This window comes from Polistes canadensis, unplaced genomic scaffold, assembly GCF_001313835.1.
Source record: "Polistes canadensis isolate GaletaPanama2010 unplaced genomic scaffold, ASM131383v1 scaffold_1049, whole genome shotgun sequence".
NCBI classification, from domain to species: Eukaryota; Metazoa; Arthropoda; class Insecta; order Hymenoptera; family Vespidae; genus Polistes; species Polistes canadensis.
The window spans coordinates 2,079-15,954 of record NW_014570595.1 but is presented as its reverse complement, the minus strand read 5'-3'; the positions used below and the strand labels follow the sequence as shown (position 1 = coordinate 15,954).

The following is a 13,876-nucleotide window of genomic DNA, read 5'->3' as shown; positions in this document are numbered from 1 at the left end:
TCACTATCTTATTAATAGAGTCAATTTTTAAAAAAAACGTTATTCTACTATAACTTTCGAACAAACTATAGTGTTCATCTTAATTAAACCCGTCCAAAAAAAAACTTCCCTAAGAGTAAACTTAGTAATAATAAGAAATAATAATAAAAAAAAAATTCTAGTTGCTGAAGAAGTCCCAATAAAGGGACGAAACGTCCCACTAAATCAAACTAAGTTCTACTTCTTTCATGTCCAAGTTTCCTGTTAAATTTTATCATTAAAAATTGTAATTTTTGACAAGAAAAATACTAAATAAGTAAAAAATAAGTTTTACGCAGAAAATCAACAGGCAAAGGTATCTTTCCTAGAAATGTTGTTATGGACAACAACAAAAAAAAAAAAAGAAAATGTTCAAAGTTTATTTTAGCGGTTAAATTTTTTTCTACACAAAGAAAAAAATATATACACTTATACACATACGCTCACAGTGACATCAGAACAAATATTTTTACAAATTTATGAAAAAAAAAAATGTACAATTAGCGGTCGGAGGGAGTACAAAAGTGTCAATATGTGTAAATTGTCACTATGTGATAATAGTAAAATTTACTATTTTATTTATTTAATTTTTAAAAGATTAATTGATCTGTATTTACTTAATTCATGAAAAAGTACTTACCGAATAAATGGTTCGTCTTCGCAGAAGCACACTTTTCAACTGCATAAACTGAATTGAACTGAACATTTGGTACGATGACCAAGCACCGTCGCCATCGTAAACGACTGTTATACCCGTCATTTGTCTATAGACGCACAAATATTTCGGAGCGACAGGGCATGCGAAAACACATAAAAAAAACAATTGATATGTTGTCTGGCAAGCTGTACCTTTTTTTTAATGTATTATTCAATAATTAACAATTGTATGCATTAGTACACTTCGTACTAACGCTATACTTTTTTTTAATAATTAAAATGTGCACGACGGCTATAGCCGTCATTTGCGGCAATGGGTTAAATAAAGATAGATCAGCTTTTATTAGTCGATCAAGGATGACAAATCGACGTGTCATCAGATCTTAAATGTAAGACCTACATATTTACTTCATGAACATATCTTTTTAATTATAACTGTACTAAAAGGCAGATAACGCAGCTGTCGATGCATATGATTGACGTAATAAATGTAGTGGGAGAGCGCGAGCTAAAAGAAAGAAGGAACCCTTACAAAGATCTTGGCGCTCCCTTGGTTTTACTACAAAAACTAAAATGCTTTTTTGTCGCGCGTGTCTCACGCTTCGGAAAAGCCGTACACGATAAACAATCTCGATTTCACACGTGAGGGCATTTTCGCTTCACGATAGAAAACAACTGGAGTACCGATTAACGCGTCGGTCGAAACGTATTGTTATTTTATAACATTAGTGAATGATTCGTATACTGCTTTAAAGAAAATAATTTTTTAACAGTCACATAAAAACATTTTACTTGTAAATTAATTCTTTTTATTATTATACATTATTAATTTTCTGTAAAATTTAAATACTTTGATCCTGCATTAAAAATGTTCAAAAAGTATTTCTAAAAAAACTATAAGAAATATGGAAGTATATTGTTATTTACATTTGTTCAACTTATTTATAAGATCTAAAATAAATTTGGATATCAAGCTAATTATAAATGTTTTTAACAATATAAAGTGTTAGGTATATCGAATTGTTTACCGTGTTAATGTTACGAAAATATCTTTCTTACATAAAAATCAATTAGAATTCAAAGGTCATCAGAAGTCGGTGGAAAAATATCATTAAGGTTGCAGTACAATGACAATTCTTCCAACGTAAATGCATTTAATATGCAAATACAATAGCATAAATGTTTATTTTTTTATTATTTAACAGTGAGCAGTAAAATAAAGAACATTTAAAAAAAAATCTATCAAGCTAGAAAGATTATTGGTTTTGAAATAGAATTATTTTGCTAATTTTTTGAGTTTTCCATTAAATAGTTTTAATTATTACTCTTTAAAAATATGATACGTGTGCTGGATATTACTAATGCAACATTCTTCTTACTATCAAATATAATTCTTTGCGTGCGATACTAACATCTGCAAATCTTTTCTCAAGTATTGCTATTTTATGAGATTAATAAATGATTAGTATATTGCTTAATTAAAAAGTCACATAAAAAAATCTTACTTATAAATAAATTCTTTTTAATAGTATACAATTATTATTTTCTGTAATATTTAAAAAATTTGATCCTTCGTAAAAATGTTCGAAAAGTATTTCTAAAAAAACTATATGAAATATGGAAGTATATTGTTATTTACATTTGTTCAACTTATTTATAAGATCCTTAAAAAATTTTGATATCAAGCTAGTTTTAAATGTTTTCAAAAAAATAAAGTATTAGGTATCTCGATTCGTTTAACGTGTAGATTACACGCAATTTTCTTTCCTATAGAAAAAAAATTATAAATCAAAGGTCATCGGAAGCCGGGGGAATGATTTATTTTATATAATAAAGCATTGCCAATGAAACGTCATTAATACTAATCGTATTTACCTTGCGGAACTTAGTGGCTTAATTAACAATTTTTATTAGGTTTATTTGATGGTTTATATAAACAGCGGTTTCAATGAATAGTTTTAATTGCTATACGTATTGGTAGTGTATAGTTCTGCACGTGATGATACACTTAGTAAATATGAAATAAGAAGGCTTGGAAGATATTGCAGTGGTCATCTTCGAAGTATCGGGAAAATTTCAAAAGAGTGACAATATCAATGATTTAAGGACAAATCTAATAAATGGAGAGGATTGCATATCTGAGGATCATACAAGATGAAAACTAGGTAAGAATATGTTCATTCTGATTTTATATTGAAATTTATTGTAATGATGAGCGTTTTTTTTGATTCAATTAATTATTATTTTTTAGATGAATCGTGTAAAATATAATCGCGTTTAGGAAGAGTTTCTAATATATCTAAATTCGATAACATTTTTTTCGGAATGAATGAAATACAGGCACATATAGCTCCTCCAGAAATAAGAATTGCAACGAAAGTTACGTTTGAAGCGGTCATTGATGCTGGAATTAATCCTGTAAAACTAAAAAACACAAAAACCAATGTTTACGGAGTATTAAGTTTATTTGAAGCAGACAGTTATACAATGAACTAGTTGAGTCAGGTAAGTAATTAAATTAATTTATTTGCTTCGAAGTAAAGGTAAAATTATTCAAAATGCAATTGTTTTTATTTTCATTATAGTCATATGGATGTATTCTACTTGGGTTATGCCGGGGTTTGCTATCAAACCGGATCTCGTTTTGTATGGGTTTAATTGGCTCAAGCTGTACTATAGATTCAACCAGCACATCAAGTTCGTTAGCAATTCAAAAAGCGTACGAAACTATAAAAGCTGGAGATTGCGATTACGTGATTGTTAGTGGGTGAATAATATGCTTACTTCGCCAAACATCTTACTAACTGTATGATCTAGGTAATATCAAAGTTTACTAGGTATAATTAATTGCAGCTCATGCATGTAAAAAATATAGTGCTATTTTTCTTATATTTTTTCTTTTAATGATAATGAAAAGTCTTAGAAAAGCAAGTTGAATTTTTTTGTCTTTAATTTATAAATAATTTGTTTTTCTATGCATTCTATTATTTAGGTTTGTTGTTTACAGACTGGGTAAATAGATCTTTTGATAAGAAAGCTCCAGGATTCTTGAGAAGCGACTCGATAGGAGCAATTTTCCTTCAAAGAGCCGAAAATGCAAAACAAGTTTATGCTAAGGTCGTCAATCTTTGTGTTAAGTACACTGAAGCAATTCCAAGAAACACTTGTGTTTTTCCCACAGCTGAATCTCAGGCTTAAATAATGAAACAGACGTTACAACACTGCGGTTTAAAATCAAGCGACATAACTTACATCGAGGCCGATGGTACAGCAATCAAATCAATGGATTCTCTAGAATTTAAAGCAGTAGATCTTGTTTACAGACAAGATCAAAGTCTTTTTAATCCTCTTTTAATAAGATCTGTTAGGTCAAACATTGGCCACGCATATCATAACAATGCAATAAATTCGATAATCAAGGTAAATTTTCTGAAAAGACAAAATTAAATATAAAAAAACACTAATTTTGTTTAATATTCTACATGTTTATATTTTTTATATTTAGGAACAAATTGCTATGAAGACCAGGGTTATACCTCTGAATCTTTATTATTCTGAGCCTCCGAAGGAGGCGCAATGTCTTCACGATGGACGCGTAAAAGTAATTACAGAACCAACACCTTTGACGAATTATTGCGCTGCTGTTAACACTACTGCTTTAAACAGTTCCTTCTCTGACATTATCCTAAAACGTCATTTAAAGGAGAAGCAAAAGAGAAAACTTTTCCTATATAATATGCCGCGACTTTTTTTAGCTTCTTTTCGAACTCAGGAAATGATATCGTCGATCTTTAATATTGTATGATATTTATATTACGAATAAACTGAATAGGCAAAATGATCGTGAATTATTTTTTTTTTGCATTTAGTTAAAATCGAGCAGAGGAAATGATGAACTGGCTTAATTAGTTACTGATATTACTAAGAAACCATTTTCTTGTTCTCCGTATTCTGGGTATGCAGTAATTCAAGATTCTGAAGCAGCTAATTCAGAGCATTTGCTAGAGATTTTTCAAGCTAATTTCTGAGCAAAATCTGGAAAGATCTGGTTCGATTTTTTGGGGATGGGATCACAATAGACTGGAATAAGTACTACTGATTCTATATTTAAGTAAATAAAACAATTTTACATCTTATATAATAAATGTAAAATTCTCTTCTAGGTGAATCGCTATTAAAAATACAAATCTTTGCTGAAGCAATAAAAAAATGTGATGTAGTTTTAAGACCTCGAGATTACGATATTGTGCATATTATATGCGATCAAAATCAAACAATTTACGATAATATTATAAACTGCTTTCTGGGAATAGCAGAAATGCAAGTAATAATATATCTAGTGTTTCGTCTTCCGCAGGGTTTATTTTTTCTTTTTTTTAAATGGTGGATGCTTTATAAGCTGCTGGCGTTAAACCGAATTACATGATCCGGTATTCCGTTGGTGAGCTGGGTTTTTCTTACGCAGATAGTTGCTTTACTGCTGAGGAAATGATTTTAGGCGTCCTTTCTCGTAGTTTGGCTTCATTACAGTGATTTGATACACGGAACGATGGCCACAGTAGGTCTGGGTTACAAGCTGTGGCGAAATTTCTGTCCTGAAGACATTATTGTTGCTTTTCATAATGGACCCGACAGTTCTACCATTAATGGACCTACCGAGTCCATAAAAGTTTTTTTAAAAGAATTACAGGTAGTGCATGGAAGATTTTCTTAAAGACATTTAAAATAATAAAATTTTAAAACTATAATTTTTTTTTCCAAAGAGTAAAGGAATATTAGCTAAAACAGTGCTGACTAGTAATATTACTTTTTGTAGTCGGTACATTTCTCCAGCTTGTCCAAAGTTGTTAAAATTCCTTAAAAAAGTCATCCCACAACCAAAATATCGCAGTAAACGTTGGATATTCACGTCTGTTCCGAAAAACGAGTGGCATTTAATGAAAGGTCAACTCTCTTCACCGAAATATCATACGGATAATCTCTTTTCTTCTGTCTTATTCAAAGAAGTATTAACAATGTTACCAAAAGACGCTATAACGATTGAAAATTTCCCCTATTGACTTCTACAAGAACATCTATAAGAAAATATATTTTAATAACATTTTTTTAAAATAAATACATTTACCAATACTTTTAATTTATTAGGCAATTCTGAAAAAATCATTGGACAGTAGTTGCATTAATTTATCATTAACAAATCGAGGCCATAAGGACAATGCAGCTTTTTTTTCAACATTAAAAAAGCCTGATAAACTTGGATTTAAAATTAAGCCAGGAAAGCTCCATCAGAGAGTTCCTTATCCTGTTTCTAGAGAAACCGCATCAATTTCTTCTCTTGTTCGATGGGATCACAGTTCTGATTGCTAAGTACAAAATAGACTTTTCTTAAATAGATGTTATATTTAGTATATTATTATATATGTTTGACAGGCATGTAAAAAGCGGTAAATTTCGAGAATCTAAACAAATTGAAGAACTATTATATTTGAAATCAGATAAAAACATGCTTTTACGAAATTTTAAATTTAACAGCAATGTTATCATTTATTCAGCTGTCTTTTTAAAGTTGGTTTTGAATATTTACTCGAATTTTATACCGAATATAACTGATAATTCTTTTATACCTGAGAATATTATTATTCAAAATAAATTACTAAAAGTACCTAGAAACGGTAAAATTCATCTAATTATTATAATATTTAAAGGTATAAATAGCAATCCTCTCTCTCTATAAATATAATATTTTAAATATATATCGTGAAAAAATGTACATTTTCAGGTTCAGGAAATTTAAAGAAAAAACCAAAGATGAAATTATGATTACTTCTGGAACCATTCGCTTAGCGAAAACAGAGAAGAAAGATACACTATAAATCATTTTACTAAAAAAAGAAACATAAATTTTAGACGTAACAAATATTTACTCTAATCTACTTTGACATGGTTGCTAGTATGAAGAATCTTACAACATTATTAGCGGACTCTCTACATCGTGTTCTAATGGAACGCTAAAATGGAACAGAGACTGGGAGTTATTACTAGAAGGATTAGTTTAAGTCCATATAATCAGCAGTAGGAATAAAAATATGTTTGTACCGAGTAGGATACAAAAACTCGTCATCGACATGGAACAATTAACAGAAAAAATAAAAGAAAACAGTGGTAAGCATTTGAAACTTAATATTAACTTACTCGTGGTTATTAAAATACAATAAAGACCAAATGTTTTCCAACTCTTCAAAATCTCTTTACAACAAAAATAAAAATTTAAATAAATTTGTAGAATTTTAAAAGCATTTTTTATCTAAAAATAAATAAATTTTAATTCTCTATATTTATAATCAAAGAGTAAAAATTTAAAACAAATATTATTTATTAAATCATGCTTTAATAATACATTATTCATTGCTGATTCCTTAACAATAATAATCGGCAGCCACTTTTTAACGTTTAAGTACTAACATTTACAATCAGGAAATACTACAATAGTCAATTAGTTAAATCAAAAACGACAAGTATGCGAGCAGAAAATACTTATATTTTTATTCGAACGACATTAAAATAGTTTTTATACCTAATATGCTCGTAAATCAAAAATGCTTTGACAAAAAATAACGGAATGTATCATAGTTTAACAGACTATATAATTTATATTAATATTTTTTCGTAGCCTTCCCAATAAAGTTTGAAAAGCGGGCAAACGTAATTGCTTGTCCCGGATATACAATGAGTGGAATCCAATTTAAAGAAATAATATTTAAAAACAGGAACTTAAAAATTGTCAYGGAGGAACTTCGATTTATCCAGAATATTAATAAAAAAAGGATGGATATCGACGACGTATTAAACGCAGTAATAGGATTAATTTTAAAAAATATTAGCCCTAGCAGTAAAAAAAAAATATTGTACACGAATGAGTCAAAAAAGAAAAATGAGAATAATTTTGATTTTTTCGAGAATGCTATAAAAAGGACGATGATAAACTTCAATTTTAAATTAATTGCTAGAGAATTGCTTTATCAGATTATTAATGAGAACTATTTCTTGATGATTATAAATTTTTTTTTTTTTTTTTTTTTTTTTTTTTTNCCCACCTGATGAACGAGGATGTGATCCCATTGGTTGGTCGGGCATCCTAATGACTCTAGAGCACTGAGAGATGACGTTACTATATTGATTAATTTGTTGAGGGATCCAGATGACCTTTCCTTGTTGCGAGGAAGGGCCATCAGCCTATCGAGATGAGCCAGGATTAATAGGCGTTTGTTGTCGAATCTGTCTGACAATCTATTTCATGCTATCGTAAAAGAATCAGCGGATAATTTCAGATCTGAGATGACTTTAGCCGCTTCTCCCTCCAGGCTGGTTCTGAGATAGTGTAACTTCTCCACTTGTGAGAGGTCTGAGTTGTCTTTTATCATTGAGGAAAATAGTTCCTCAAAGGGTCTCCACTCTGAGAAGGCACCGGAAAACTTCGGTAATGAGATATTGGGAAGTACTGTCCTGAAACGAGATGCTCTTTGAGATGTGACAGGCGGTGCTTGCTGGGAGAGTTCTTCTATCCGCAAGTTTAACAGCGTTACTCCGCCTAGATATGCCTGCATGGTCGCATCGTAGCGGTTTTCCTTAAAATACGACTGTTCCATTGCTGTTTCGATAACTTTTTTTTTGAAACTAATGCAATTCAGGCAAACTATCTAACGCTGCAAAAAAGAATGGCATTGGAAGTTACGTTTCAAGCCATTATTGATGCCGGAATAAATCCTGTAGAGTTACCGAGCAAGAAAACAAATGTTTACGGGGTAATATGTTTAAATGAGTTAGATAGTAGTGTTCTGAACGATAAAACTCAAGTGTTCGAGAATAGAAAGATTAGTAGATTTGAATGAGATGCTCTAAGAGAAGACAAGGAGATAGGCGAAATAGGCTAGTGGACTGTATAAATGAGGAATTTACTGGTAGAATTTATGTGTAACAAGATTTAATAGATATTATGTGCAGAAAAATAGAGATAGCGAAAGTATAATAGATTTTTACAAGCAGTAATAGATAAGCTACGCCACGTGTACCGGATATCACGCMACGTGTACCGGAAGTACGTAGCACGAGAAGCCGTTAGAAAAAAAAAAAGGAAGGAAAATGTAATAATGAGAAATGAAAGAATTGATGAAACGAAGAGTACAACAAAAATGAGAGGTCAGAACGAATAAAGAGAGGTTCAAATTAGAGATAAAGGTTGTGAGATTACCTGAGAAGTCGTTAATGAGAGAGAGTATAAAGAGATTGTCTAGATGAGGAAAAGCGAGGTGAGAGATGAGATGGAACGGTGAGAGATAAGAATTAAAGCGAGATGAAGACTATGAGATGAATTCACAAATTTCAGAGATTGTTAAATATACGTCCGCACTGTTTAACTTCGTAAAAGATTGTGTCGGACCACGCCACTTTTCGGTTTGATTAGAGGAGCAGAGCAGAAGTGGAGAAAAGACAATACACCAATTAGCGAGTTCCACGCTAGGAAGAGATGACAAACAATCAATAGGAAGGTAACACGCAGAGGATGACGACACAGGGGACCAATGACCTATTGACACGTCAAGTGGCGTGATCCCTTGATCAATAAGAACAATCGATATGTCTTCTTCTCAGCGATAACAGACGGCGCATTAATCATGCTAGCCAAGAGGTGCTGCTATCTAGTCTGAGGGGCGCAATTTTCGAACATCAAGTAAGTTAATAGAATGATCAAATGGATTCTATTTAAAGGTAAAATCATTCTAAGTGCAATTATTTTTATTTTTATTATAGCATGATGAATATAGTCTATTGGGATTTTGCCGTGGTTTGCTATCAAACCGTATCTCGTTTTTTATGGGTTTAACTGGTCCAGGCTACACTATCGATTCAGCCAGCATATCAAGTTCATTAGCTATTCAAAAAGCGTACGAAGCTTTAAAAGCTGGAGATTGCGATTACGCAATTGTTACTGGGGGAATCTTAAGCTTACTTCCCCAAACACCTCACCAACTGTATAATCTAGGTAAAATCTAAGTGTACCAGGTATAATTAATTGCAGCTCTTGCATGTAAAAACAAAAGTGCCATTTTTCTTATATTTTTTTTTCAATGATAAGGAAAAGTCTTAGAAGACTGGAATGGGTACTACTAGTTTTATATTTAAATAAATAAAACAATTTTACATCATATATAATAAATGTAAGATTCTCTTCTAGGTTAATCGCTAATGAAAATACCAATCTTTGCCGAAGCAATAAAAAAGTGTGATGTAGTTTTAAGATCTCGAAGTTACGACATTGTGCATATTATATGCGATAAAAATCCAACAATAGACGATAATATTATAAACTGCTTTCTGGAAATAGCAGCAATACAAGTAATAATATGTCTGATATTTCCTATTAAGCAGTGTTTATTTTTTCTTTATTTTAAATGAATAATTTCAAATAATTGTGTTACATAGATCGGTCTGGTGGATACCCTATACGCTGTTGGCTTTAAACCGAATTACATGATCGAGCATTCTGTTTGTGAGCTGGGTTGTTCTTACGCAGATGGTTGCCTTACTGCTGAGGAAGTGATTTTAAGCGCTCTTTCTCGTTGTTGGCTTCAGTAGAAAGTTATTTGATACACGGAACGATGGCCGCAGTTGGTCTTGGTTATAATCTGTTGCGAAATTTCTGTTCTGAAGACATTGATGTTGCATGTCATAATGTACCCAACTGTTCTACGATAAGTGGACCGACCGAGTCCATAAAAGCTTTTGTAAAAGAATTACAGGTAATGCTTAGGAGATTTTCTGATAGACATTAAGAATATTAAAATTTTTAAACTATAATTATTTTTTCTTTAGAGTAAAGGAATATTTGCTGAAACCGTGCCGACTAGTAATATTGCTTTTCATAGTCGATACATTTCTCCAGCTGGTCCAAAGTTGTTAGAATACCTTAAAAAAGTCATCCCTCAACCAAAATAGTCGTTGGATATGCACATCTATTTCGAATAATGTATAGCGTACAATAAAAGCTCAGTTTTCCTCACCAGAATATCATACGAATATTCTCGTTTCTCCTGCCTTATTCGAAGAAGTATTAACAATGTTACCAAAAAACGCTATAACGATTGAAATTTCACCCTATGGACTTTTACCGGGTTATTTGTTAAAAAATAAATTTTAATAAAATTTTTTTAAATTAAATAACCAAATACTGTTAATTTATTAAGCGATTCTAAAAAAATCATTGGACAGTAGTTGCATTAATATATCATTAACAAAACGAAGCCATAAGTACAATGCCCTTTTTTTTTATCCACATTAGAAAAGCCTTATAATCTTGGATTTCCCATTACGCTAGGATAACTCTATCAGAGAATTCCTTATCCTGTTTCTAGAGAATCCGCATCCATTTCTTCTGTTGTTCAATGGGAACACAGTTTTTTTGGTAAGTACAAAATACATTTTTCTTAAATAGATGGTATAAACTATTATTATATATGTTTGACAGTCACGTGAAAGTTGGTAAATTGCGGGAAACTGAACAAACTGAAGAATTGGTAGATTTGAAATCAGATAAAAACAAGTTTTTACGAAATTGTAAATTTAACGGCAATGTTATCATTTCTTCAGCTGTCTATTTAAAGTTGGTTGTGAATATTTACTTGAATTTAATACCGAATAAAACTTATAATTCTTTTATACTCGAGAGAAAATATTTTTATTCTCAATAAATTACTCGAAGTACCTAGAAGCGGAAAAATTCATTTAATTATTATGATATATTTAAAGGTATAAATAGCAATCCTCTCTCTCTGTAAATATAGTATTTTTAAAAAATATCGTGAAATAATGTAAATTTTCAGGTTCAGGAAAATTTGAAGTAAAAACCAAAGATGAAATCATGGTAGCTTTTGGAACTATTCGCTTAGCAGAAACAGAGATGGAAGATATACCAGAAATCATTTTCCTAAAAGAACAAACGGAAATTTTAGACGAAACAAATATTTACTCTAATCTACTTTTACTTGGTTACCAGTATGAAGAATCTTACTTTATTATTAGCGGACTCTTTACATCGTATTCCAATGAAACGCTTAAATGAAGCAGAGACTGGGAGTTATTACTAGAAGGATTAGATGAAGTACATATTATAAGCTGTAGGAATAAAAATATGTTTGTACCGAGTAGGATACAAAAACTCGTCATCGACATGGGACAATTAACAGAAAAAATAAAAGAAAACAGTGGTAAGCATTTGAAACTTAATATTAACTTACTCGTGGTTATTAAAATACAATAAAGACCAAATGTTTTCCAACTCTTCAAAATCTTTTTACAACAAAAATAAAAATTTAAATAAATTTGTAGAATTTTAAAAGCATTTTTTATCTAAAAATAAATAAATTTCAATTCTCTTTATTTATAATCAAAGAGTAAAAATTTAAAACAAATATTATTTATTAAATCATGCTTTGATAATATATTATTCATTGCTGATTCCTTAACAACAATAATCAGCAGCCACTTTTAAACGTTTAAATACTAACATTTACAATCAGGAAATACTACAATAGACAATTAGTTAAATCAAAAACGACAAGTATGCGAGCAGACAATACTTATATTTTTATTCGAACGACATTAAAAATGTTTTTACACCTAATATGCTCGTAAATCAAAAATGCTTTGACAAAAAATAACAGAATGTATCATAGTTTAACAGACTATATAATTTATATTTATATTTTTTCGTAGCCTTCCCAATAAAGTTTGAAAAGCGGGCAAACGTAATTGCTTGTCCCGGATATACAATGAGTGGAATCCAATTTAAAGAAATAATATTTAAAAACAGGAACTTAAAAATTGTCAYGGAGGAACTTCGATTTATCCAGAATATTAATAAAAAAAGGATGGATATCGACGACGTATTAAACGCAGTAATAGGATTAATTTTAAAAAATATTAGCCCTAGCAGTAAAAAAAAGATATTGTACACGAATAAGTCAAAAAAGAAAAATAAGAATAATTTGGATTTTTTCGAGAATGCTATAAAAAGGACGATGATAAACTTCAATTTAAAATTAATTGCTAGAGAATTGCTTTATCAGATTATTAATGAGAACTATTTCTTGACGATTATAAATAACGCGCATTATATCGATGTAAGAAAACTTATTAGTACTCTCGGTACAAAATCATTTTTATTTACAATCAATGAAACAAAAGAGGAAGATAATGCGATTTCTGCATTGACGAGTGTGGGATTAAACATTGTACTGAAAATAAAAATTGATCTTTGTTGTACAGCTCTTTTTTCAAATAAAGGAAGAAATTTAAGAAAAACTGTTGTCGTTAATAGCAACAAAAACAGTTTAAATCAGTTAAAAATCTGCTGACAAGACGCAAAATATGATAATGTTATATTTGTGGCTAACACTATTACCGATAATGATATATTTGAGATACTTCGAGATATAAAAGGAGAAAAGAGAAATAAAAAACTTTAAATTTTTATCGCTAAGATGATAAGGCACCGAAATTATCTCTTCAAAATGAATTCTACGAATCACAAATAAGACTTAATCTTCGTGAAAATGTATTAGCGCCAAACGGAGTATGGGGCACATACAGATAGATGTCATTGGGAGTAAAGTCTGCTTCTTCAATGCGTTGGCAAGCAAAAATTAATAAATCAGGATCTTCAGTATGGATAGAAAAATTACCATTGATTAAAAAAAATAATGATAGGATTGTTAGGGTTAAATGTTCTGCATTTGACTTAGGTGTATACGAATATTGGTTAAAAAATGATGTCAGCCTGGAATCTTAGATATCTATTACAGAATATTAAGGAATAAATAAAAAATGTCGTAGAGTAATGGGACTAGTTGATAGTTTCACTATAAGTAATGAATTCTTAGACGATCCAGATTTTACTTGGATTATTCTAGACAGTTGGAACTTCGAAGATGCTTCAGCAATTCCCCAAGCCTATTTGGCAGCTTTTTGCATTTTGTGCATTCAGATACTTAGAGATTTAAACGAAATAAAACTATAWTAATACATTATGGTGYTAGTGACGTAGGACAGGCTCTCATTARTTTATCCATATCTTATAATTTTKATGTTTACACTACTTACAAAACAGATGCAGTAAAACGGGTGATCGAGTCGATGCGACCACGCT

At 30.6% G+C, this 13,876-nt stretch overlaps 1 protein-coding gene and 1 long non-coding RNA gene across 2 annotated transcripts; both read left to right on the top strand.

The window, feature by feature from the left end:
* Positions 1 to 8,419: 8,419 nt before the first annotated feature.
* On the top strand, positions 8,420 to 9,627 carry LOC106792883. Its single transcript, XR_001382352.1, has 2 exons — positions 8,420 to 8,528; positions 9,484 to 9,627. It is a non-coding gene; the product is annotated as an uncharacterized LOC106792883 (long non-coding RNA).
* Positions 9,628 to 10,286: 659 nt separating this feature from the next.
* LOC106792882 (fatty acid synthase-like) lies at positions 10,287 to 10,668 on the top strand. The gene is made up of 2 exons (XM_014759416.1): positions 10,287 to 10,472; positions 10,546 to 10,668. The coding sequence occupies exons 1-2, from the start codon at positions 10,332 to 10,334 to the stop codon at positions 10,666 to 10,668; spliced, it is 264 nt and encodes an 87-aa protein (XP_014614902.1). The 5' UTR covers positions 10,287 to 10,331.
* Positions 10,669 to 13,876: the final 3,208 nt, after the last annotated feature.

Coding starts and splice junctions, on each gene's coding strand:
- LOC106792882 (XM_014759416.1), top strand. CDS start 10,332: ATGGCCGCAGTTGGTCTTGGTTATAATCTGTTGCGAAATTTCTGTTCT. Junction 10,473..10,545: donor CTTTTGTAAAAGAATTACAG/GTAATGCTTAGG, acceptor TTTTTTCTTTAG/AGTAAAGGAATATTTGCTGA.